At 39.2% G+C, this 27,552-nt stretch overlaps 1 protein-coding gene across 1 annotated transcript; it reads left to right on the plus strand.

The window, feature by feature from the left end:
* The first annotated feature begins 1,416 nt into the window (after positions 1-1,416).
* kdm5bb (lysine (K)-specific demethylase 5Bb) lies at positions 1,417-27,153 on the plus strand. The gene is made up of 27 exons (XM_026915443.3): positions 1,417-1,741; positions 6,872-6,949; positions 7,301-7,423; positions 7,620-7,790; positions 12,489-12,629; positions 12,776-12,878; positions 14,173-14,288; positions 14,442-14,600; positions 15,257-15,376; positions 15,540-15,698; positions 16,275-16,456; positions 17,605-17,767; positions 18,218-18,337; positions 18,518-18,712; positions 19,323-19,504; positions 19,708-19,832; positions 20,439-20,589; positions 20,713-20,827; positions 21,569-21,939; positions 22,209-22,347; positions 22,794-22,973; positions 23,151-23,309; positions 23,994-24,452; positions 24,623-24,695; positions 25,448-25,644; positions 25,757-26,017; positions 26,119-27,153. The coding sequence occupies exons 1-27, from the start codon at positions 1,589-1,591 to the stop codon at positions 26,233-26,235; spliced, it is 4,512 nt and encodes a 1,503-aa protein (XP_026771244.2). The 5' UTR covers positions 1,417-1,588; the 3' UTR covers positions 26,236-27,153.
* Positions 27,154-27,552: the final 399 nt, after the last annotated feature.

Below are 27,552 nucleotides of genomic sequence, written 5' to 3' on the forward strand. Positions count from 1 at the left end.
CACTTTAGTGGTTCTGTGTAGGTCCTTACACAGAAACAGAGGGTTTCACGTCCAGAAAATGCTTCCATTAAAACCACTTAAAGAAGCTTTAACCCTCCAAAAACCACTTTAAGAAGCTTTAAACCATCCTAAAAGAAATAATAATAATAATAATAATAACAGAAATACAGTACACACTTATTTTGTATTACACAATTTAGAAATAACTGGAATTCAAAATAAAAAAAAATGTCGTCGCACACAATTAGGGTCAGACTATTTATTATTATTTATTGTATATCGTGTGCAGTGTATAATGTTTTCATGCACCCTACAAAAATCATTTCTTACTTCTTGCAAAGGTCTGAGTTTCACTATTACCACTTCCGGCTTTGCGGTGTGAGAAGGGCATTAACGGTTATTCATATCCTGCAACACCATCAAGGTTTTTGTAGTTTTTTAGTTTATAAAAAGAAGAGTAACAGTTATGTCTTAGCACAACCTGCATCTACATAAAACACATACAATCCAACGTGTATTTTACTTATTTCGACACAAGTAGGCTTCTTTAAAACTCCTGTCTGCTCTTTGTTTTTTTGTTTTTTTTAGGTGTTTGACTACAGGACCCTCCCAGTCCACTACATCAGTCTCATAGTAAGAACGGCGTATAATCAGCTGCCTCGCAAGGGTCTATTTAAAGAACTAGTCCCGGTCACTGTGTCACCTGGCCGTATTCATCCGCGCGAGTAAACACTATTATGGTGCGTGGAGATGATTGGCTCGGATTAATGAATAAAAACTAAACGGGCTGCGATTGCGTCACTTCTAAAATAATTAGGTCATTTTGTCACTGTTAGGAGATAAATGCACACCACTTGCAATTTAAGGGTGTATATAGCTGACTTGTATGCATGCCATGCATGCAATTTTCATTTTTCATAAATATATATATATATATATATATATATATATATATATATATATATATAGCCTGCTTTCAGCCAGACACATTGGGGCTAATACCCCATTTATTTATTTATTTTCTAGAAAATGTAGTTCGCCCTGCGTTGTGGATCATGACAGCCCAACATTTAATTTAATTTACTCTTTAAAAAAAAGTAGATTTATCTTTTTTTTTTTTTTTTTTTTTTTTTTACAGTGTAAGTCACACACGTGAAATATATCAGGTATGGTCAGTGATCAGTGATGGAAATGTTAATGTGTAAAACAAAGCCTTGGGCATGTAATCCTTCCTGAACTTGAGAACCCTGTAGTTTGCTTTTTATATATGTAAAGACATCAACAATGGGTAAAATGACATATAATAAAAATGTCTGGTTAAAATAAAGTACTTCGGTAAAGGTTTATGGGCTCATGTGTGTGACTTGTAGGATTGCTGGGTATCTAGTTTTTTAGGCGGATGTGGTAACTGCCTAAGAGCAATCTTCTCAGTGTGTGTTTGACTGAGCCAGCCATCCTGTGTTGATACTGATTGTTCGAGTAAGTAGGAATCAGGCACTGGAGTAGCAGAGCGACATCGATCGCAGTGTCCGATCCTAAACAACCGTGTGTCCCGACCGAGCGACCCGTGTCTCTCTCAACCTGGACCATGAGCCAGCCTCGGCCGGACGAGTTTAAGCCGCCTCCGGAGTGCCCGGTCTTCGAGCCCAGCTGGGAGGAATTCGCCGATCCATTCGCGTTTATCAATAAGATTCGGCCGATCGCGGAGAAAACAGGCATCTGTAAAATCCGCCCGCCGCCGGTGAGTGTCGAGAGCGTGATGCACCGAGCCACAGCTGCTCCGTAACCGCGGTCTCGATATTTAATCATCGGCTCCGGTAGCAGTTAGCAAGCTCGGGTGCTCAATTTAAAGGGAAAATTTTCAACATGGCGGCGCAGTGACAGCACTAGCTAAACCAGCTGTATTGCTTTGTGTGCTTGATCTATAGGGATCTGGTTGCCTAGGCTAGTTACGAATTCATTCAGCACAAATACATCAGTTACTAAAGTGATGTATAACCTGAAATTATTAATGTACTGAAGTAGTAAAAATTTTAAAAAAAGTAGCTAACTTGCATGTGAGAATAGCTAGGGTGAATGTAAGATGATGTGAGTGGCTAGCTAGATTGTTTGCCTGCTAGTTAGAGCGAATAACTACCCTGGCTATGCTAGCTATCTGCAGAAAGGTAACGTTAGCTCGTGTAATTAAACTTTCAGGCACAGCAATTTCCCTGAATATTCCAGTTTCAGTGCTATTATTTATTTACACATAATTACCTGTAAGAGGTCAGGTGATGGCAATATTTGTTGCGTTATATTGTTTGGCTCACGATTGGGAGGCAGATAGCAGAATGAAATGAGCGCCTGTACTAATGAAAGAAGTTAGATGACGGAAACGCGACAAAGTTGTCGAGATATCCCAGAATTCCAACATCTTCATCATTTTACATCTTGACTGCGAGAAGTACGTGTGACTAATCCCCAGTTTGAGGTACAGGATGGGGAATTATCCTGAGAGTCGAAGATGCAAAGTGGTCCAGTAACCTCACCTATTGTAGCTTCAGCTAATAAGCTTCTGCTTCTTCTTCTTGTTTTTAGAATAAGCCGCTCTATTCCAAATGAAGAGTTCTATTGCACTGATGTGATTCAAAGTGACACTTTCGATGCGTTTTTCCCCCAGTTCCTAACTTACTGTATAATCTGTTTGCATATAAATGAACACACACACCCACACACATACTCCCTTATTGAAAAGGGCCACATGGCGAGCTGCATTACCGCATCCCTGTGACATTGAATTTGGCCTCAAGGATGATACTTTTGTCAATGATATAGAGATCGAGCACAAATTTAATTAAACACGGCTAAAGATTAGTAAAACATTTGGATTCTGGTGTTTTTGGAGTTTAGCTCCAAGTAGGTTTATTACTGTGTATTAATATTATTAATAATAATAATAATATTCAACTGGATGCGATATAAAAGGCATTGCTCAACCACATGAGCTGAGTATTGGTGGTGTTTGGGGTCTGTACCGTGTTCTGTGAAACTTCTTTAAAATGGAAAATGAATGGTGTGTTTGTGTGGTTTAGAGGCTTGAAGGCTACATGACGACTTCAAAACTACTGTTTTCTCCGCCATTTCAGGTTTTCAGTAGGAATTTCAAATAAAAGAAGCCTTACAGTTAATGTAAAGGTTTTCAGACGCGCGTGTGTGTGAGAGAGAGAGAGAATAAAATAATACTCGTAGATCGGATTACACAATATGGGAGCTACGTGACGTGTCTCACGCCACAACAAAGTGAAAACGAGAGAGGACAAAATGTGACCATTTTTATTCATCAGGACTGATAGTGTGTGGGCGAATTTAAGATACACTAATCGGATGTGAAATGCTTCATGAAGGCACACGACGCATTATGACCAACTCATTACAAATTTCCAATTATACAACAATACAAGGTCGTAGACGTGGGTTTTTGTTGTTGTGTTTTTTTTTTTTTTTTTTTTTTTTTTTTTTTTCTCCAGTCAGCTTCCACTGAGAGGTGGAGAAGTCCACGGCTTGTGCATCGCTCGTTGCTATACGGTTTATATAACTTCTACGCGCACACACACACAAACAGATAACACAAAATGGCGCAAAGCCGACTCTGGCATCTTGTATACACATTTGATAATGATAGTGAACCCTCAGTGAACTAGTTCCACGACAGGAAGCCATAATGTGATGCTTTTTGAGGTGAATTTATGGTTACCGTGCAGGCCGTGTTCACTTCAGCCGTCCTCCATGTTGCCTTTGTGGAGTGTGAGTGAGTGTACTACCATCTGGCCATTTTGTGGGTCTGTATCACAACTGTTGTGAACCAAACACGGATAAAAATTAAGTTATTTTAGTGTTTTTTTCCCCCACCATAACTGTTATTCACCTCCTTTATCTGGTTAAACGTGTATTGGGACGAGTATGCAAGTTTTATTCATTGGGTACAGGTTTTTTTTTTTATTTTCTTCGTGTGTAAATAGTAGGCAGACATATTGTATTCACAATATAATGATATAATTCTTGTTTTGACAATGTTACCTTCTAAGCTACGTTGTATTAATATCCTAAAACACGTTATTGTTATTTTTTAAAAAATGTAATTAACTATCCATAATGAAGTAATAACCAGTGTTAAGCAGCTGTATGTGTGTGAGACAACACCCTTATGAATCACTTGTCCAGAGCCATAGTGCCATATATTTTATAACATTACATAGACAATTATTGTGACTGTAGGACAAAAGGACATTTTATCTACCTGATAATTTAATATGGTTATAACCGAACAATTCATATATCACACTGATATTTTCCCTATTGTAAATCATTTAAAACAAGGAAGGATTCAATTCTGTTGTATTTGTTTTCAAATCAAACACAACTGACATAAGTAAGTTTAAGATGGTATCAGTAGTCTACAAACATGCTGAAAATTGCCTTTAATATTGTACGTTTTGTGTTGTTTACGTCCTCGTGTGTATTTGTGTGTGTATATGTGCGTCTCTGTAGGCAGTATTAAGCTGGGTATTGTTACTGTGTGGCTTGGTGTTTGGAAAATAGCAAGGGTGGAACGGGGATGTGGGTTGATGTGAGGGTGCTGGTGGGGGAAACACAGGGTGAAGATGTCTTCCTTAGTAGCGATGAAAAGACTCTTTTAGAGCCTTTCATGTTCTGCTAGTCTTACCGAAATTGCAAGTGAGGAGATAAGGCTATCACGGATACATTTAGGCCAGTAACTGTAGGCGTGCAAGGCTCATTCTCAGCGTGGTATGATTTTTTTCCCTTCCCTTTCTGCACTGTTTAACAGCAGATGATCTAGTTTATGCTTTGACAGAGGAAGTGGTTTTGTAGATCGCTCACCTACGTGGTTACAAAAGCGGAAATGTAGAATTGTATGCTGTGTCTCAAAGGACATGGTTTTAGCGGGTAAGAAATGTAGTCTGTAGGACAACGCACACACACAAAAGGTGTTTCTCGTCATGACTGAGTTCTGCTCTGATTCAGTTTTAGTGACTGAGCCATTCATCTGTTCTCATATTTCATGTTGTATTAATTTTCATGTTTGCCTGGATTTGGATATATTTGATTCTATTGCTGCACTTTATCTCGTTCCAATCTTCCAATTATTTGTATATTTAGTAAGCTTTTTGTTTATTTATAGTAAATCATGTCTGTAGGTGTGGCCAGTGATCAAGTGAAAGATTTTATAGGAAGCGAGTGCTGTCACTCAAATGGCAGAAATCGAAAAGAGTTCATGCTGTGCTATTCCAGTTATTCCAGTTTTTATTTTTGGATCGTTGTTCTGATAACAAGAAGATCAGTTGGTGCTTCCACATAGCTGCATTTGAATTCTCATTTTGCTTCCACAAGGTGGAAGAACATGGGGCCCGTTAATATTTTTTGCATATCGCATTCGTCAGTTACATTTAACATCATTTCCTTATTAAATCTAGTCTCCTGCTGTCATTTATTGAAGTTTCCAACCCTACAGGGCCATTTGTTTGGTGTGCTCACTAGTGAACCCTCCCCACATGCTGCATATCAATATGTCTTTTCACATGCAGACTAATGCAGGAATGCTGGGTCTCGTTGCCATGTTAAGACCATATGAGAAAGAGAACCTAAACTGATGCTGTGCAGAATGGACCCCATTTCCAAATCTTTAAGAAATTTTTTATTTTACTGTAGATGAACAAAGGTGTAATGAAACACAGTACATTAGCTGTAGTACTGACATTGGGTAATCCATGCTTAACATTAAGAGGTGTATTTGAAAGCCTAAAGTAATAGCAATCCTCATCTAAGTGGGACATGTGTGAATTGGCTGTATACTCTCTAATACATGAATAATAGGATCTGACTGTATGTTCCTGTAGCTGTTTTTGAAAACCAGACACGTCTTTATATTTTAACCTGGTTGCACATAAAGACCCTGCAATGTATAATGTCTGCACTGTAACGTATTAAATTTTGAAGCGTTTTCTTAGTTGCAAAAAAAAAAAAAAAAAATGCACTAAACTTAGATCATGTATCGTAACAAAATTTTGTAATTAGACTAAGTTATTGACCATTTGTATAATAGCTATAACCATTGGACCATAAAAGATGGACATACTGAAAAATGTAAATAAAGTTATCTATCCTTTATTTACAAAGGTGTTTAAATTTGGCAGTATTTATCTATGCATTGTACTCTAATCGAACCTCCCCATTGTTTTGTTTTCTCTGTTGATGAAGTAACTGCTGTTTTCTAATCAAAAACCCCACATTTGGATTTGGCACTAGGTGCACCAAAAAAAAAAACTGTTAAACAATTCCTCAGAGTAGACAGGCAGAAAAACTGCCTTGTGCAACAGTAATCTTGAAGCATGTTTTTTTTCTTTTCTTTTCTGTCTCTGTCCTCTGGGCTTGTGGAAGGCCTGCTGTGATCCTCTGAATGGCCAATGATAGAATGAAGCTCAGTTCACAAAGAGACTTGATTACTTGTTAAAATGTAAAATAAAGCTCATAGTACTATCATACAGAAGTGATAAACCCTGTGTAGCACTGTCAGTATGCTTTTCTAACAGAATTACATATAGAGCTAGTGTTGCCATAGTAAATATGCGTGTATTGCAATGGATCTGCAGTGGGAAAAAATAGCTTTTGGATCCAATTCCTGAGTTAATTATGGCCATTTTGGCACGTCTGTGTTTGAGAAGTGTGAAAACTCTGCAGGAACATGAATGTTTCACACTAAAGTAGCATTTGCTGGTTTAGATGTTGAAATCCTTTTGGTAAGGACAATGGTTGCTACATTTGACTTGTGTTTGTTTATTAAAATTCACTTACGTTTCTGTTTGTGTGTGCTCAGGAATGGCAGCCTCCATTTGCGTGTGACGTCGACAGACTTCATTTCACTCCTCGGATCCAGAGACTCAACGAGTTAGAGGTTAGTTCACACCTAGCATTTGTGTGTGTGTGTGTGTGTGTGTGAAGGGGGGGTTTAGTTTGGATGGTTTCATCTTTTCAGTAAAGATGTTTCAGGGAATCACAGGGAGGCATTACACTTTCAATTGGAGAGCCCCAGTCAGCAGAATTGGGGTCTTTTCAAACCTCTCCTGCTCTTCCATATCAATGGAATCACTGTTTAACAAAAAGAAATTAGTTACTCATTATCATTCTGCATTTATTTTCTAGATAATTCATGTTTTTGTCTCTTTGTTTCTTTCTCTCTCTCTCTTTTTTTTTAATCTTGCCCTCGTCCTTTTCTGTTCCTCTCCCTCTGTTTTCTCTTTCCCAGGCACAGACGAGGGTCAAACTCAATTTTCTGGACCAGATTGCTAAGTTCTGGGAGCTTCAGGGATGCGCTCTTAAAATTCCACACGTAGAGCGAAAGATACTAGATCTATACCAGCTAAACAAGGTAAGGCTATTAAAACCACAGCAAATGTTCTTAAACTAAAGTACAGGTTATGTGCTGTTGTGGAACCACTGTCCATTACTCTGTTCATGTTCTAGTCAGTAACATGATAGAAAAAGTTTGCATTCAGCAGTCCAAGTCTGTATGTGACTGTACATTCATGTGACATCTCTGTCTCTTTTTTTCTGTCATTGCTTAGCTTGTTGCAGATGAGGGAGGTTTTGATACTGTATGTAAGGAGCGCAGATGGACAAAGATAGCCATGATAATGGGCTTTGCACCAGGCAAGGCAGTAGGTTCACACTTGCGTGCTCACTACGAAAGAATCCTCTACCCCTACAACCTCTTCCAGGCTGGGGCCAACCTGCTGGTGCGTACACTCCTTATTATTCTGGAATTCTAACTATTTAACATGACATGGATTAGAATTTTTTACAGATCCAGTAAGATGATCCAGTGATCCAGAGTTTAAGGTCATTCAGGAGGCCTGACGTCTAGCATTCTCACTTCTCATACAAGCTGCCGTATATCATACATGGCATACAACATACTCCGTCCTATTTTCCATTGGCTCAGCTCTGTATGAGGCAGGAATGTGAATATTTATGTTTTCAGAGTTTTAAACAAACCAGGCCATAAAAACAGAACAGTTCTCACAAACTCTAGTGCTTTAAAAAGACTGCTGTTTTTGTGTGAAGTCTGCCAGAGGTGGATTATACAGGATTTGTGAAGGATGGAAAGCAGTGGCTTGGGTAAATGAATAGCACATGTTTTTAATTAGATTGCATCATATATTTATATGCATCCATATTTATTCATATGGCAGATGCGTTTATCCAGAATGGCTTACAGCTGAGGTAGAAACCAATCCAGACATAGAGCTGGACAGTTAGGTTTAGAGAATCCTGGGATTTGAACTCACAACCTTCCAGTCACTAGCACAGAACCATATTTACTGAGCTACAACTGTATTTGCATACCCAAGCATTTGACACATCATCACACCATGCCTTAATATTTTAAGGACGAGGTGTGGCCCAGAGTTTCAGGTTTTAGGTTTCTGGGTGAATAGCAGGTGAATAATGTTTCTGTGGTTCAAGCTTCTAGATGATTTTGCTATCAGAATCCAGAGTAGTGAGCAAAAGGGGTAAACCTTATTTACATCAGTTCCATTGTTAATTGGATTTCAGAAGTGAACATGCAGTGTTTTAACATTCACACATCATCTCAGTGGTTGTGGGTTTGACGGAGGCAACTACAATGGAAATGCATCAGGAACCTTATGTTGCAGTTCCAGACCAGAGTTTTAGGGCAAAAGTTCATCAGCTCATCATCGCTACTGATGACTAGCTAAGATTTTAGGTATTCAGAATTAATCTTAGGTTTAGATGTTGGAATGTTGGAATGGCTACTCCTTAAATTGTGTGAGTTCAGACATTTAAATCTGGGAGTTTTAAACACATTGGGGCTAAAATAAGAGCGTTTTTTACTTTGACAGAAAGGTCATGTCTAGAGTAAACACTACCTATTGTGCTATGCTGTGCTTTACTGTTTAATCTTATCAAAATGATTTTGTGTCAAACTCATCCCAGAGAGCGTTAACTGTTCTAACAGTGCTTTGTGCTGTGTTCCAGTGCAGGATCTTTGTAAGACGAAAAGATACACTTGGAGTGTCTGGTGTGATCTGTTGTTCTGGAATTAAAGTGTCTTATAAGTAATGTTTTTAGTAAGAGAAGAAATGTTGTACTCCGACACTCCCCCTTCAAATATTTGTTGTCTCCACGAGGAGAGACATCTAATTGGATTTTTGTGACCTCTGAATCTGAGGTCACCTAAATTCATGTATAATTCTTGGCACTTTCTCTTGCCCGCGCTCCAGAGCTAGCAGCCATCTGATGAGTTTTGGGGCAGCTCCTGAGCAGGAGAAGGTATGTCTGATTCAGGACCGAGCTATTCTAACGCCGGCTCATTTACGGGGATATAAATATGTATGTTTACTTTTGTGAAATATCTAATTGAGGGATTTGAAAGAAAAACAATGTTAATGGAGTCTATTCAAAAAATTTACAAAAAGTACATTTTTAAATTTTCACATTACAAACTAGAACCTGTAGTTTCAGTAACATGTTGTTTCAGTTCTTATATTCTTAAGCCACTAGTAAAATCTTGTAACAGTTTTCTTAACAGATCTCAATGTCTTCTTCCCGTGTCACTTAAAATCATGTTTGCATGTTTTGGTGCCTGGTCTGTTTTTCCTTAAGCCCAACATTGTATTGGTTTATTATGACTTAGAGGCAGGCTCGTTTTTATGTAATTGGCCTATCTTGACCCCCGAATGCCTGCCTTTGCCTCACTTGTTCCCTGTCCCCCACTCAATCCCCCCACCACAGTCCCCCACACACTGTGATGCCAAATGCCACACTTCAGTAGAAAGTGATGGATGGAGAAGCAGAACATTGAGCATTGTTGGTTTAGGCTGTTTTCACTCCTAGTTCGTTTGCTAAAGTCTGTAACAGAAATAGATTTTTTTTTTTTGGGACGCTGTATCTTTTTCATTTGGTCCAGTTGGTTTCACTTTCCACCACTTTACAAATGCACCAAAGTATTTTAACATGAGTGTTCTTTGATTGGTTAGGAATTTGGCAGGGTGTGCTTCTATGGATGCTTCTTATTTGTTCTCATTGAGGATTGTTTTTCCTCTGCAGATCAAACGAGTACATTTATATTAGAGAAAAGATAGAATACAGTAGTTGTTGGCTTCCAGTTTATAATATGACTTTTATAGTCATTTATAAAATGCTAAAACTGAAAATTGTAATAACAAAGTTTAATAACAATGAAAGTTTAATAACAATTTAAGACATTTCTGCTTGCACTTATGGGGCCATTTCTATTGGTCACTGAGATGAAAATATTCCTTAAAATGGATTTAAAACATTTAAAAGGAAACCCAAATATGTGTGTTGATCTGTGTGCTCTAGAAATAAGCACATTTTGTTCTGTAGGTTGAGTTGGTCTGTATTTTTAAGTATGATTTTCAAAATATTCTGCAGTCTGGTTCATTTTTAATACGAGTATTAAGAATGAAACTACTTAATCCTTTTTTTCATCATTTTGGTGCACACCTTCATAAAACTGTGTTCTTATCAGTAACAAACTGAACCAGGTTCACTTGGATGAAGACTGGGGTGCCTAATTTTTGTGCAGTTGTTTGGTGTACAGATAGAATGTTTATATTGGAAAAAAACATGCCCAAAAAAAAAAAAAAACCACGTATGATTGGGCATGAAAGTCCCCTTCATTTTCACCACACTATTTCTGTTTTTTTTTTTTTTCTCCACCTCATCATTTACCACACCCCTCTCCCTCCTTGCTTGCTTTCACTGCCCTTAGAGCTTTGTAAGTTACAGTAGGGAATATGCTGTTAAAACTACCAGCTGTTACCTCTTTCTCTTACCCCCCCCTTCCTTTGTGAAAGAGATCCCTCTGGGTTAAGCACTGCAGAAGCACAGTCTCCCCCCTATTTCCTCCCTTCTGCGTATTCCAACCGATAATCTGATAATAGCTAGAGACACTCCTACCAAGCTCATTTGGATTCAGACTAATTTGTCTGGGTTAGATTATGAAGAGAGACAGATACAGAATGTGCACACAATAAGAGATACTATAACAGAGATTGGTGCATTTACTGTTCTGCTATCCCTTACTCTGAACCTGAACCTCACAACAGAATCCTTCATGTTGCTGTAACATAGCCTCTCTGTGCTGTTTATCTTGTCATTAAAAAGGAACAACCTTATGAAGCTGGAAGCGTTAAAAGAAAGTATAGTCCTGTGCTGCCAAGTTGTACGTAAGAGTGGAATCAGGACCATCTTAACCCAATAAAGTTCCATCTTATTAAGTCATTTATATGCATGTACATTGTGTGTGTGTGTGTGTGTGTATATATATATATATATATATATATATATTTAGTAACTACTGTAAATCATTCAGTAACTATAGAGAAACTCAGGGAAAATATGTAGTTACTCAAGAAAGGAATTTAAGACTGGACCAGCTGATGGATCCTGGGAATTTAAGAGGTTAAAGAAGCTTTGAATCTGTACTTTAGTATGTGACCACTTACCATTAAAACCATTTAGAGGCCATGGTTTGTTAGTCATGTTTAGTATATTACCACAGTCTTTATTCAAAGCAAGCCGTTTCAGTTTTACATGGAATTCTCCGTTAAGAGAAATGCTTCTTGTGCCTGGTTAGCAGAGTGGCATAGTGGGTAGTGTTGCCAGCTCATAGCTGCAGGGTTCCTGGTTTCTAATGTTCTCCCAATGTCCTTGTGGCTTTCTTCTGGGATCTCTGGTTTCCTCCCACCCCCTAAAACATGTCAGTGTGTGGACTGACAGCTCTAGATTTCCCGCAGGTGTGAATGACTGTTTGTGTATGTGTGTGTGTATGTGACACCCTGTGATGGAGTAGGGTGTATTTCCACCTTGCTCTCAGTGTTCCTGGGATAGTCTCTGGATCTGCTGCAACCCTGACCAGGATAAAGCAGTCAATGAAGATGAATGAATGAATGCTGCTTCTAAACTTTTTAACAAAATGTTAAAACAATAATAAGCTCCGATCTCTTTCTCTCGTCTGTTGATGCATGCTCTTGTCTTATCACTGCCAACACTATTCCTGAAATTTGTGCTAATCCTCTTTTTGACTGTGAGATGAGTCATGATGCAGACACCCAGGAGTGTTTTATATGAGCTGTTTTTACCAGTTAATGTCCTCTATGGGAGTGGGACTAATTACAAATCTATTTTCTCTGGTGCTTCTCTGTGTGTATGTACCTTACACATCAATGTACTGAATTTTCAAGTAACATTATCCTGTAATGAGCTGCTAGTAGTGCATAACATTTCATTTCTGAAAATGTTTCAGTGCCTACAGATGTACTATAGATGTACTACGGTGCAGGCACGATGTGTTTGTATGAGTGAAATTTATGGGACTGTCACCAGACCTCCATTGCAGGTGCTGGAAGTGGAAGAGGAAGTAACTTTTATTATTTCATCCGCAGTTCGTTCAGAAACCCTCCCTCTTGGAAAATGGTGATGATAAAGAATATAAACCTCACGATCTGGTGCAAAGGCAAAAGGTGCAGGTGCAACCCAGCGATACATGCACACCTGCCAGGAGAGCCAAGCGAATGAAAGCTGAGGTAGATCAAGCGCATTAGTACACACACATGCACAAGCCTAACCTCAGGACACATTTACCACTTGCTCAATACTCTTGTTGCGCTATAGTTACTTGCTATCACAAATTAGCATAACGAATCATCTTTCCTGTCTCGCTTTTTTCTAGTCTGGCTGTGGGAAGTCAGACGGGTGTACAGGAGGAGAGGTGTGTGAGAACAGGCCCAATCTCAGGAGACGGATGGGCTCTTTTGTAGCAAAACCTGAACCAGGTGAGCTGCTGTTTCTGCATGTCATACAAGCTTATCATCACATGTCATTATCATAGTCTTTATCCTTGTCAATATAATTATAATTTGTATAGTACCCTTCATACATAAAATGCAGATGAAAGTGCTTCGCAAGGAAGTTAAAAATAGCAGTGTCTAGGGTTTACACAGAATGGTGCGAAAAAAAAAAAACACACTGTGTGCGGAGAGTCTGCAGGCTGAAATGCCTTGTTGATGAGAGAGATAAGAGGAGAATGACCAGAGTGGTCTGAGCTGACAGGAGGCCTATAGTAACTCAAGCACTTTTTACTACCTTGGTGAACAGTGAACAAAGCATCTTAGAATGCACAACACATCAAACCTTGAGATCCACCTCAAGGTTCAGTGTTTTGTGCATGCTCAGATGCTTTTCTGCTCACCACAGTTGTAAAGAGTGATTGAGTTACTACTTCCTTCTTGGCAGCTCTGGCTGTTTTCCTCTGACCTTTCTTATCAACAACTTGTTTCCACCAACAGAGCTGTCACTCGCTCAGTGTTTTTTGTTTTTCTCACCATTCTGTGTAAACTCTAGAGACTGTTGTGTGTGAAAATCCCAGTAGATCAGCAGTTTCTGAAATCCTCAGTTCACATGGATGTTAAAGTCACAGAGATCATACTTTTTCTTCATTCTGATGTTTGATGTGAACATTAACTCTTGAAGCTCTTGACCTGTTCCTAATAAAGTGGATGGTGAGTGTATGAACAGCAATAAGATGGATGGGTGGAAAGTAGATAGAGTTCTTTACTGTTTGGATCACAATGCCCCCCCCCCCCCGCTCCCCCTTTTTTTTAATTATTAAAAAATACATTTTCTACAGAACTTGAACTGAAATGTTTTTTTTTTCTTTTGCACATATTTCAACCAGAAGTAAAGTTACAGCATTTTAAAGTCACAATCACATTTAAATCATAAAATCACATTTAAAGATTTCATTCTTATTCCACTGAAAGACGCTCAGCCTCACTCTACATTTATAGCCAAATCTACTTATAATTTAAAATAGTTGCAAGTTTACAATGGGTTAAATGAGTTTTTATTTTGATTATCTCCATCATCTGCTTCAGTCTCTGCCTCATTATCTGAGGTAAATGTCACATGTGTCTTTTCTTGGGATCCCCTCTCAAAAATCTGATAAATCTTTCTCCTTACTGTTGTCAAGTGTCAAGGCCAAAAAATGAATAAAATTAGTTGTATCATGCAAGAGCTGATTTTAAAAACAAGCTCAACTGAGTAAGCTTTTTCGTGTTGTGTCAACAGTAAAGGAAGTACCCATTCAGATTAAACAGGAGCCTGTGGAGAGAGAGCTGCAAACTGAGCCAGAGAAAACCAAATCGCGCTATAAGAAAAGTGCTCCACAGCCACCTGTCAGCGTAGTGAGTCTCCTCTTGCTGCCTCTGTTTGATTCTTCTCTCTCTGTCACGTACTTGGGGAAATTTTCTGTGTATTAAAGTATTACAACACTGATACCCTATATTCCACTACCTTTTCTTTTTCCCTTGTCCAATTTGATTTGCTTCTTACTCTAGGTGGACCTGTATGTGTGTTTGGTATGTGGGAGCGGTAGTGATGAGGAAAGGCTGTTGTTATGCGACGGCTGTGATGACAGCTACCACACTTTCTGCTTGATTCCGCCCCTTCATGATGTCCCTAAGGGTGACTGGAGGTGCCCCAAGTGTCTGGCACAGGTGTGGGAAGCAGGGGCCTGTCTGCCACGCCCTAATATTTTACTCACTAAACCAGGACAATGCTTGTCTAACACTAACATCGTAGTCATTGTACAGAGCAAATACAGAGCCAATACATTGTCAATACAGAGCCAAGTTGCCGAGGTCTAATTACTTATGGCCTGCAATGTATTAGGGGTAAAAAGCTTTGCCTTATTATGATACAGTGTCACTATGCAGATGAATAATGGGAATAATTTTCCTCAACACTTATTTTTTATGCTAGCAACAGTACCAAGTTAAATGTATTTTGTATAACAATTTTACTGTGGTATCTTATAGCACTAACAAAGCTGACTTGGAAACACACAGGGTACTACTGGGGTTATGTGTAGCTTTTGTAATATTATTTTCATTCTGTAATGAATGATGTAGTGATCTATATCTGCTTTCTACTTTCAAAAAAAAAAAAAAAAATATATATATATATATATATATATATATATATATATATATATATATATATATATATATATATATATAGTACGATGATACTACAATATCTTAACACAACAGAGCAATGTCAGATTAAATCTTTCCTAACTCCAGATAAATTTGCAGTAAGGAAAAGGACTGAAGTAAATTTGAAAAGATTTTGTTTCACTGTTTCTATACAGGAATGCAGTAAGCCACAGCAGGCATTTGGCTTCGAGCAGGCGCGCAGAGAATACTCCCTCAAAACGTTTGGGGAAATGGCTGACTCGTTTAAGTCTGACTACTTCAACATGCCTGTTCATGTAAGCTCAGAAATACCCAGCATGTGTGGTCAGTTAGCATTGCCTCCTGTTCAGTGACCTTGGAATTAGTAACTTGTTATTTGTACATATTTTGTTGCATTTATTGTTACCTTATGCGCTTGTGTTTCTGTCGCTGTGTGTTCGTGTCTGTGTGTATGTATAGATGGTGCCGACTGAGCTGGTAGAGAAGGAGTTCTGGCGGTTGGTGGGCACTATCACAGAGGATGTGACGGTAGAGTACGGAGCCGATATCGCTTCCAAGGAGTTCGGCAGCGGCTTTCCCATTAGGGGTGGCAAGTTCAAGGTTGCACCGCAAGACGAGGTAAATTAAAACATGGATAAAAATACAGCAACACAGTAATAGATGGAATTTTTGGGAAATGTATTTTATAAGAATGTCTAGAGAACACATATCTAAATCACAGTACTGGACAAAAGAAAGTAGAGTCCACACACTGGGTAGTTCCCTTTAGAATAATTTTAATTTTAATAGCTGAATGCTCTTGCATGCACATGTATATTAACCAACAGGCAATAAATACAAATAGGACACGCATATCATGTGATCAGCACACATTAATTGAAATGTCTTTGTATGCAAGATTACATTATATTGATCTCTGACCAATATATTGAGTATTGACCTTGTTAAGGAAATGTATTTTTTAAGCTTTTTCGTTCATAGTTAGAGGGCAAAGCGTCTATCCATTCTTAATAATAAATGTTCTTACTTTCACACTTGATAAAAGTGAATGTGAAAAGGTATTAGGAAACACGGATTTACATTTTTTGGGCGTTATAAAATGTCATAGGTCCTTTGTAATTATCTGGATATATCTTACAATATGAGCTGTTGTTTACACTTTTGTTATGGCCACTTTTTCTGTTTGTGTTGTAGAAGTACTTGCTCTGTGGGTGGAATCTGAATAACATGGCAATGATGACTCCATCCGTGTTGACCCATGTGACAGCTGATATATGTGGCATGACCCTGCCCTGGCTGTATGTGGGCATGTGCTTCTCCTCTTTCTGCTGGCATATCGAGGACCACTGGAGCTACTCCATTAACTACCTGCATTGGTAATATACCACTTTATCACGCTTTATATATGTTCTGAATTTATATAAGCAACTTACTCAGCCAGAAATATTGTTATAACCATCACACTTTCTTTATAAACCCTCCATAACACCAAGTGATGGTCACATATATCACTTACAGTGTAAAATACTTTAGTAAACATTTTAGAATTTGGGTTCTGTTGGCTTGTGCCTGGACCTCTGTAAGGCTTTGTTCACACAGCAGAGCAGGGGAAATCAATTTTTTTAATATACTCTGAGCAGTGCAGAGCAAGAGAAAGTTAGCTAGTGAGTTATCTCTCAACATGGAGACTTATTGTGGATTATGTTTTACAATGCCCAGTGATTATTCTGAATATATTCAGCAACCGAAGAGGGTGGCATATGTTGTGTTTCTTACTGCTTTGTTGTTTCTTCAGTTGGGTGAGATTGCTAAAAGTGGTGTAAACCATAGGCTTCTACATGATACGATTTTGATTGTTAAAGCAACAGTATATTTGACGATAGCACTGGATCTGTTATGATAGTACACGATTTTCAGTGATAAGATAATGATTCGATATTTGATGATAACACGAAATCTTCTAGGATATGATTCAGTACCCTCTGATCAATATGTGACATACTTTGTTCAGAATTTAGGGGACAGTATTTTGAGTATCATAGGTATGGGCAAATCACTTTGTTAGCCTTTAAAAATTTGCCTTTTCTTTTTGCCTGTCCTAAAATCAGTTATAATTTATATGATTTTGAATTTATGATTGTTGCCTTGATTCAGTACAACCACTGCTTTTAAACCCTTAATAACTACTGGTTGTAGGCCATGTTGTTACTGCAAATTCCTGAAATTAAGGAAAAAAAGACCTTTGTATAAATCAGTTTTTAATCGGATTTGAGCGAAGGTGTGGCCTGGAAAATGCAGAAATTACAAGACATTTTGCCATTTTAGACTGCAGAATAGGATTTGACAAGATTTCATTTGAGATACCTTTATGAACTTAGCTGAAGCATACTTCGTGACAAAGATTATTACTAAATATATTCTCCACATGCTCTGGTGATATTAGTTCCATCTGTCTTTGAGGGAAAGTGAGTGACTATAAGTGTGGTTTTAAGTAGTTGCTTAAACTTACTGAATTTGTGTGTAGGGGAGAGCCTAAGACGTGGTATGGAGCTCCAGGATTTGCTGCTGAGCAGCTGGAGGCTGTGATGAAGAAGCTGGCACCTGAACTATTTGAGTCTCAGCCAGATCTCTTACACCAACTCGTTACCATCATGAACCCTAACACGCTCATGGCCCACGGAGTACCAGTGAGTCACACTCTCTCTCTCACTCTCTCTCTCTCTCTCTCTCACACACTCACTCACACTCTCTCTCTCTCACACACACACACACACACACACACACACACTGGGTGTCATGCACATAAACTTTAACACAGACACATCTAGCTCTCTTACAGACCACATTTTCATTTTTCACACCCATATACACACATACACTAACACATACACATTAATAATGCCACATCCTCTCTCTCTTTAATGCGTTCACACCAAGACTTGACATGTATACACCAAGGCATCTCACACACTCAGATGACGGCTCTCTCTGTCTCTCTTAGTCATGCACTCGTGCACATACACATGGTCCTGTCATTCTAATGTTGAATCAGTATTTTAATCACTCGTGCTCATAGTTCAGTAATTACCCTTCACACTAATTGAATTTTTCAAGTAATCCTCCACTTTGTTTCTCAGATTTACAGGACCAATCAATGTGCAGGAGAGTTTGTCATCACATTCCCGAGAGCCTATCACAGTGGTTTTAATCAGGGCTTCAACTTTGCAGAGGCTGTGAACTTCTGCACCGTGGACTGGGTAAGAAAGACTTCTACCTACCTCACGCATCTATATGTGATACTGGGTTATATCTGATCTTTATCGTCTTAACATGAGATGATCATTTATATAATATCATATCAGTTAATTTTTTTTTTTTAAGTAATTTAGTCACACCTTGATATTGGTTAGATAATCGTTGCCCTTCTGTTTCTGTAGATGCCCTTGGGCCGTCAGTGTGTGGAGCACTACCGCTTGCTGCATCGTTACTGTGTGTTCTCCCACGATGAGATGATCTGTAACATGGCTGCCAAAGCTGATAAATTGGATGTTGTTCTGGCCTCAGCCGTGCACAAAGACATGGTGCTAATGATCAGTGATGAGAGGGACCTCCGAGAGCAAATCTGCAAATCGGTGAGAGCAAGCACCAACAATAAAACAACTTTACCAGATACCACATAGCTCTTTTTGTTTGTTTGTTTCTTTCTTTCTCCATAAAATAAAATGTGAAAATGTGATTTTTCCAAGTGTTTTGTTGTGGCTCTTTGGTATAACTCGGTCACAACTGGGTTATGGGCGACATTATTTACACAGGCTTGATGTGGTTTAGAAAGTCAAATTCTTTGCATTTCGGACTCATCATATTCTAAAGAAAATTTGTTGAGACTGTGTGGTGTGCTTGCTGAAAGCTTTCCTTTGCCTGAATAGAGAATAGAGATTTTGTTCAGCAGTAATTTTTAAATTCTTCCGTTTTTCCATATACATTGACATTGTCTGGTGATCTGAATATGCTCAGATATTTTAATTCAATGCTTGGGTTGCAACACTAACAGCCTGCTTGCTAAGTACCATAGGTTTAAATATTCCATAAAGAGTGAGTATTTGTTCTAAAATGCAGAAAACCCTTTTTGTAAAACCAATAAGAACACCTTTAGACTCATTTCACAATGTGTGCAGTATGGTGTCCTTCGATATTTCTTTCATATGCATGAGCCTCAACCTCTTTTCTTCTCTGTGTCACTAGGGAGTGGTGCAGTGTGAGTTGTTTGAATATGATTTGCTGCAGGATGACGAGAGACAGTGTGTTAAGTGTCGCACCACCTGCTACCTGTCTGCTCTCACCTGTCCATGTCGGCCGGGTGAGCAGGTGTGTCTACACCACGCTCACCACCTCTGCCCCTGCCCTACCTCCAAATACACATTCAGGTGAGTGCTCTGGCCTTTCACTACTCGTTATATTATTCTACAACATATAAAGTGGAGTTTAAAGAATTGGATGGTTTAATTCAGTCACTCTCTGAAATTGATGAGTACATGATGGTTAGAAGGTTTACAATTTTTTTTTAATATTAGTAGCAGTGTAGACAGTATAAATTAGTCTCTTTTAACACCTTTTTGTTACACTGTAGGTACCGCTTCACGCTAGATGATCTCTACCCCATGATGAATGCTGTGAAGCAAAGGGCTGACTCATATGACGAGTGGGCGTCACGCGTAACTGAGGTCCTTGAGGCCAAACTGGACAAAAAGCGCAGTGAGTTTTGCTGAAGTGAATGGATTGAGCTTAGTGCTTCTTTTGGAGCCACTGCCAGTGTTTAAGACCCGAACTATATCACATGATGCGGGAGTTTGCTAATGTACCATGAAAAATAACAGCTATGCAACGTGTATGTCTGGATTAAGAACAAAATCAAATTCCTTTAGTGTCCATACACACAGCACAGTTCTGTTTAGTTCTCTTCAAACCATATATTTATGGTTACAGCATTTAATATTGTCGTTTTTCTAGCAATAATCTTCAAATGTCCCTGCAATGTTCGCTGTCTTTTTTGTTTTAATTTTTTCAAAGGTGTTCTTAAAAAAAAAAAAAAAAAAAAAAAAAACAAAACCTATCAGACTAGCAGCATTTCGGTTTCTGAGACCAAAATGATTTTTCAGGCAGAGAATCAAATCTTTTGTGGTGAAAACTGGAATGATTCCAGATTATACATTAACACCTTGTCAGTGGAAAAGGGCTAATGGATATCTCTCAATATTGTCCATGAGAGATTACAACCAGTGCATGGATATATGTAAGATATTAGAAGTCAATAGTAAAACCTCTGTCTGTCTCACACATACTCTCTGTGTGCTGTTCCAGACCTGTCTGTGTTCCATTCTCTGCTTGAGGAGTCAGACAAGAACAGTTTTCCGGATAATGATCTGTTACGTCACCTGAGAGTGGTCACTCAGGATGCAGACAGGTGTTCATCTGTGGCACAGCAGCTTCTCAATGGCAAGAGACAGACCAGGTACACACAAGCGCACACACACAGACACACGACACATACTGGACACACACACAGGCTGGTGTGAAGCACTAACCCATTCTGCATTGTGAGTGAAGAGGTGACATTGGTGTGGTGTCTCATTAGGTATCGTGCTGGTGGAGGAAAAACTCAGAACCAGTTGACTGTAGAGGAAATGAGGTCATTTGTGCGTCAGCTTTACAACTTGCCCTGCAGCCTAGTGCAAGCACCATTACTGAAGGTAACACACACACTTGCCATATCCATTTGCTTGCTTTATTCTGTAAGAGCCAATCAATCAATGCTCCTCAATGCAGCTATTTCTAGTATGAAACACCAACTCTTTGACTACTAATGAGTAAAAAGGGAAGTGGTAGCTCAGTGGTTAAGATGTTGGACTTCTGATCGGGAGGTTGAGAGTTCAAATCCCAGCACCACCAAGCCTCCACTGCTGGGCTTTTGAGCAAGGCCCTTAACCCTCAACTGCTCAGTTGTATAAATGAGATAATTGTAAGTCGCTCTGGATAAGGGCATCTGCCAGATGCCCTAAATGTAATGTAAAATGTAAACTAGCAACTGCACCTTGAGCTCAGTGAATCATAGAGATATCAATGGCTAATGAAGAGATATCAATGACTATATTTCCAGGCAAATGCTTTAGTCAGTCTGAATTATTTCATTCCAGATAAACAGATTATATGTACCTTAAACTCAGCACTTTTGACAATTTCAATTTATCAATCAATATATTGTTACATGTAATCCAAACCAAATGTATAGCACTAGGTGTAGCTCCTCATATGCACAATACAACAATGAGTCATGTCAAAGTGTAACTAGTAGCTGGCATTAACTTGCATCTTGATGCAAACACACATGCTCAAAAGGTACACAAAGATTGTTTTTGTGAAAGAGGTTAGATTTGAAGGTTTAAGTGGTCGGTCTAAGTTCTTGCTCTCTCTCGTCTTCCTCTCTGTCTCAGGAGCTGCTGAACCGTATCGAGGATTTCCAGGCACACAGTGAGAAAGTTCTGTCTGACACTGTGAGTGCAGATTCTGTGGTGGAGATTCAGGCCCTTCTAGATGAGAGCTCAGAGTATGACGTGTATCTGCCAGAGGTTCCTCGGCTACGGGAGCGTCTGGAGATCGCTCACTGGTTAGCAGCAGTGCATCAGGCTGAGGAGTCAGGCAGCAGTGCCCGTGGCCTCACTCTGGACGCTATGCGGCAGCTGATTGACCGAGCTGTGGGATTAACTTCTGACCCTGCAATAGAGCGTGCCATGGCTCGCCTGCAGGAGCTGCTCACTGTGTCTGAGCAGTGGGAGGAGAAAGCACAGGCGCTGCTCAAAGCCAGGTGAGGGCAGCATTGAGTCACTTAAACCAGATTACACATTCTTTGTTACACTGAGGCCAGTGCAGCTACTACTTGAACGTTGCATTTGCAACTCCATTTGCATTTGCGCATTGCCTCGACCACCAACTTTTCTTCTCCTTTTCTTCAAGGGTCATTTGAGATAAATCTCACTAAACATTCTGGACAGATATATTCATGTTTACATCAACTCCAAAAGCCCAAAATGTATATCTGCTGATTGCAGCTTTACTACTGTTTATCTCCCTTAGACCTCCAGAGACTGTGGAATCTCTGTCTGCCATTCTGAAAGAGATCGAGGCAGTTCCTACGTATCTGCCCAACTGCCTGTTGCTGCGAGACTCCATTAACAGAGCCACAGAGTGGCTGAAGGATGCTGATGCTTTGCAGGTAAAGCACACTGAGGATCTCTTAAGCTGCATTAATGCAGGATTTATACTCATGTTGTACCCTAAATAATTGTTCTTATTAGTGGGGTTTCTATTTTTCTATTTAATGTTATGCATATATGATTAAAATCTTTTAAAAAAGCCAAATATTGTAAAAGAATTTGGCTGGTAAATTTGGCTTATCGATTTAAAAAAATAAAATAAATAAATATCTGAAGTAATTAGATATTTTAAATAAATGATATAATTTCTGTCTGTCTAGCACATTTTGATTTGGAAAATTTGCGTATTAGTAGTTAATAAATGAATGAATAAATACAACAATATGCATATTACTTTTCATTACAAAATATTTATATGGAAATGTATCTGTTGTGTCAGAAAGAAAGCTAAACAACCCCGGACAAGGATATTGAGTTCTGTGTATGCATGCATGTGTGTGTTTAGTTGGGAGGGCGTGTCCCTGTGTTAGACACACTGTCAGACTTGGTGCTGAGGGCACGGGCGATTCCTGTGCAGCTGGAGCCACTGGAGAGGTTGGAGGCGCTCGTCTCTGAGGTGCAGGCATGGAAAGAGTCTGCATCCAAAACCTTTCTCCTGAAAAACTCCTCTTTCACCCTGCTGGAGGTACACAAATCTCTCAGCCTCTCACACGTTTGTTACGGTTGCTGCTGATGTTTTTGAAGCTGGTTGTTGGTGTGGAAGCTATTTTTTTAATGAACACTGATGATAATATGACTTTCTTATATTGTAGCTCATTGGAACTGCATTTTCTTCAGTCTCTCTGTGTCTCACTCTCTGCAGGTGCTGTGTCCACGGTGTGAGGTGGGAAGCTCTCTCAAAAGGAAGATGAAGAAGACAAAGGGAGATGGAGTGTCATGTGGGAAAAAGAGAACAGGGAGACTGGACAATCTCAGTGATGTAGAGAAAGCCCTGTCAGAGAGTAAAGACTCAGCTTCTGCTGTGAGTTAACACACACAGTCACAATATGTGACAGTCACTTTAAATATATCAGAAATTAAAATTTAAATTTCAGCAAAAGTTAACAACCAGCTCAAATCTCATGGGGTATCTGGGTGACAAAACTAAAATGCCCAGAATGCACTAAAAATACACCTTTTGTGAATCTTAAAGTCTGTCACAATGAATACTGTAGAACAGTGGAAAAATATTACATGCGGCGAATAGGTTGGTACATAAACTTCTTCTAAATCTATATATATATATATATATATATATATATATATATATACATAAACTTCTTCTAAATCTATATATATATATAGATTTAGAAGAAGTTTATAAGTTTACATATAGATTTAGAAGAAGTTTATAAACTTGGTACATAAACTTCTTCTAAATCTATCTATATATATATATATATATATATATATATATATATATATATATATATAAACTTCTTCTAAATCTATATATATATATATGTATATATATAGATATAGATTTAGAAGAAGTTTATGTACCAACCTATTCGCCGCATGTAATATTTTTCCACTGTTCTACAGTATTCATTGTGACAGACTTTAAGATTATATATTCTGTGGCTAAAAGTTTTTGTCTTTTTCTGAACATCAGATTGAAATTTCGTGTTCCTGAGCCTCTTTTGCATATTCATTTCTCTTTCAGATGACGACTCTTGCTGAGGTCCGTTTGAAGGAGCTGGAGTCCTTGGTGTCTCTCCGTGCAGCTAATGAATCTAAACTCCTCCCAGCAGCCGACTGTGGCGCACTCAAAGTGTGTGTGTGTCAGAAGCCTCCCATGGGTGCCATGCGGCAGTGCGAGCTGTGTCGTGATGCTTTCCACAGTGTATGTGTACGTGGGCAGGGGGACCCTTGTGAGTCTGAGCCGTGGTTGTGTCCTTTGTGTCGGCGTTCAACGAAACCAGCTTTAGACAGGATCTTGCCGCTGATGGCGTCTCTGCAGAGGATCCGTGTGCGTTTACCAGAAGGAGACGCGCTGCGTTACATGATTGAACGCACAGTGGACTGGCAGCGGCGAGCACGGGAGCTCATGGCCTCGTATAACCTTTCAACAACCGTTCAGGAACACCAGGGATGGCGCTGGGCAGGGGAAAGCAGTTCGAAGGTGGGTGTGGTGCAGGGCATTATGGGATGTCTCATAATACACTGCATAATGACTTTTTAAAAAATTTGTTATACAAGTGTTAAAAAATGAGGAAGAAAATACCTTATGCATGACCAAAATGCGGAGTTTCTCACCAATAAGGCTGTTATGTATGTGTTTCTGTTCATCAGGGTCAGGATTGGAGCAAGTGCAGTCAGGAGCAGTCTGTCTTTTACATAGAGCAGCACTGCATCCCTCTGCAGGGTGAGTAGATATCTGTAACATCTCCATTTCTTATTTAGGCTATGTTAAGACTACAATATTGTGGTGGGAGGTGTACTGGTATGAATGAGCAATTTGTCATCCAGTAGAGATAATTTCTATCATACTTTACTAAAGCTACGAGGGCAGATGATTTACTTTGGCATTACTGGTTGCAAAACCCTGCACTTACAGCCATTGGGTTGCAGAGGGCATTGTTCTCACTGCTTTAATGCTGGCCTCTGCTTTTGACATTAAGTGTCGTGTGAATGACAACAGAAGTGGCATGCAGTCCGTCTAATCAAAAGGTTGCAACATTAAAAAAGTCATTTTCAACTAGAGTGCAGTCTTTTTTCATTGCAGTTTACACTTGTTTTCAAATAATACATTTACAATTCTTCATGTGATGCCATAAATTTGCAAAAGACTGCAGTAATACTTAACTTTTAAGTATTTTTAGATATAGGTTTGCATTTCAATTACAATATTTACTGTTATAGTAAAAAAATTCATATATATATATATATATATATATATATATATATATATATATATATATATATATATGATGTATATAATATAATATAATATAATATATATATAATGTTAAAAATATATATTTTTTTGTCTTATCATGTCTTTTATGCCATTTGTTGAGTTAAACTCAAATTTTGCCAGGTGCGGGGTGCAAGGTTTAGCATGAATTAAAACTGTGTGTGTGTGTGTGTGTGTGTGTGTGTGTGTGTGTGTGTTAGGTCTGAGTACAGAGCTGGAGGAGCTGATGGTGGAAGGATTATTGCTGCAGGTGTCACTGCCTGAGACTCAACAGCTGTATATGCTGCTACTAAATGGCCCCCCGGCCCAGTGCAGTCTACAGCATACACACCCAGCAAGTGAAAGCCCACAACACACACCCTACCACACTCAGGAACACACTTCACCACATAAAGAGGTAAATGTGTGAATCTGGGCTGGCTCTGTATTTGTATACAAGCAATGTTGCTACTCTACAATACTACAATATCAGAGTTGACACTTTTTTGTGCCTTTTGTCTTCTCAAAAGCGAGACCTAGTGACCCCAGCAGAAAAGAAAGCAAAGCGGCGGATAGAGAGAGAAGAGATGGGGCTGAAGATCGACGTGAGGGAGCGAGGCATCCCAAAAAGGAAGAAGCAGCGGATGAGAAGGGAGAAGAGGAAAGAGAGGAAAGCAGCATCGGTGTCTGCGTCACCCACTTACCTGTCTGATCTCTCCCAGTCGGACGACTCGGAGGAGGACATGATCCTCTGCCCAGCTGAGAGCTGCCTTCAGCCAGCAGGAGATGAGGTGTGTGTGGTGTTATGTGTGTATATGCATTTTCCTCTCTTGTAGGTATATTGAGGATTTGTAATGACTAATTGCTAATATCTTGTGTTTGTGTGTCGCAGGTGTTCTGGGTGCAGTGTGACTGCTGTAACCAGTGGTTTCACATGATCTGTGTAGGCGTTTCTGAAAAGATAGCAGCCGATGAGGACTACATGTGTGTCACCTGCAGCGCACGTTAACGCAGGTCAGCACCAGAAATGAGACAGAGTGTAGGAGAGGAGCCGAAGCCTAGGAGGAGAACTACCAGTTCGTCTCCCCTTTTATCCCTTTTGTACAATCCTTTTCCCGGTTGTGTAACTGATTGTTCCCAACACCCTCTGACCTCTGATCTTTGTAACAACGGTGCTATTTCCTCTTTTTTTGGATTTTGGTTTTGTTGTTCTGAATGATGCTATTTGGTCATTTTTTGTATTTTTACAACTTTTCTCCTTCTATTTGAACTATGTGTGGTTGTCTAAAAATACAAATATGCTAAATGAAAAGCGTTACATAGTAGAGTGTGGGGCACACAGCATGGGTTTCTGATCCGTTGCGTTGTCGACAATGAGAGCGAGGTCATTTGTTCAAAGCATGTGAAAAACCATACAGAAGGGTTTCTTATTTCTCGGGGACTTCTGCATGCTGAACACAGAACACAAAAAATTGTTTGTTTGTTTTTTACCAAATATCTACAATAAACAAATAAGAAATGAAAACTTGTTTTTGGAAAACCCACTGTTATGTACACATGCATCTGGGATAATATAATTTCTTTGTTATTTCTGTTTTCATTTTGTAGATTAGTTTTATTTATCTGAGCAATAATGTCAGTAAGCATCTGGGGACTTGGAGTGTGTATGAACTGTGTGAACTGTGTGCTGCTTCTTTAGAGGTGATGGTTCATTGTACATGAAGTGTAAAGCATAGATGGTACAGTTTGGGTTGGTGATTAGTGATGTAGCAGCCAGAGAGACGTGTATAAAAGAAACTGCCACACAACTCACTTAGGCCATTTTGTGGGGTGGGAGGATGGAGTCGGCAGCCGGGTTTAAGCTTGTTTAAAATGTCCCAGTTTATAGTGTGGAATAAAAGCCCTTTTGTCTAATATCTTACAAAAACTCTAGTCTCTTTTTAGTGTCTGTTCAAACCTCATGGTGTTTCAGTCATCTCATCAAAATGAATGAAAATAAACAATTTTTATACCCTTCTACATTAAAAGCTAATAGACTATATGGCCAAAATTTTGTGGACACCTGACAATCACATTCGTAGATGCTTTTTGAACACCCCATTCCAGATTTATTTCCCTCTTTGCTGTTATAATAAGCTCCACTCTTGTGGGAAGGCTTTCCACTTGATTTTGGAGTGTGGCTGTGTGGAGTTCAGTGAGGTTGAGGTCGAAGCTCTGTGCAGGCCACTTGAGTTTTTACACACCAGCCTTGGCACACCATGTCTTAGATCACTTTGTGCACAGGGGCATTGTCATGTTGGAACAGGTTTGGGCCCCTTAATTCTAG

The sequence above is a fragment of the Pangasianodon hypophthalmus genome, chromosome 8 (genome assembly GCF_027358585.1).
Source record: "Pangasianodon hypophthalmus isolate fPanHyp1 chromosome 8, fPanHyp1.pri, whole genome shotgun sequence".
In the NCBI taxonomy this organism is placed as follows: Eukaryota; Metazoa; Chordata; class Actinopteri; order Siluriformes; family Pangasiidae; genus Pangasianodon; species Pangasianodon hypophthalmus.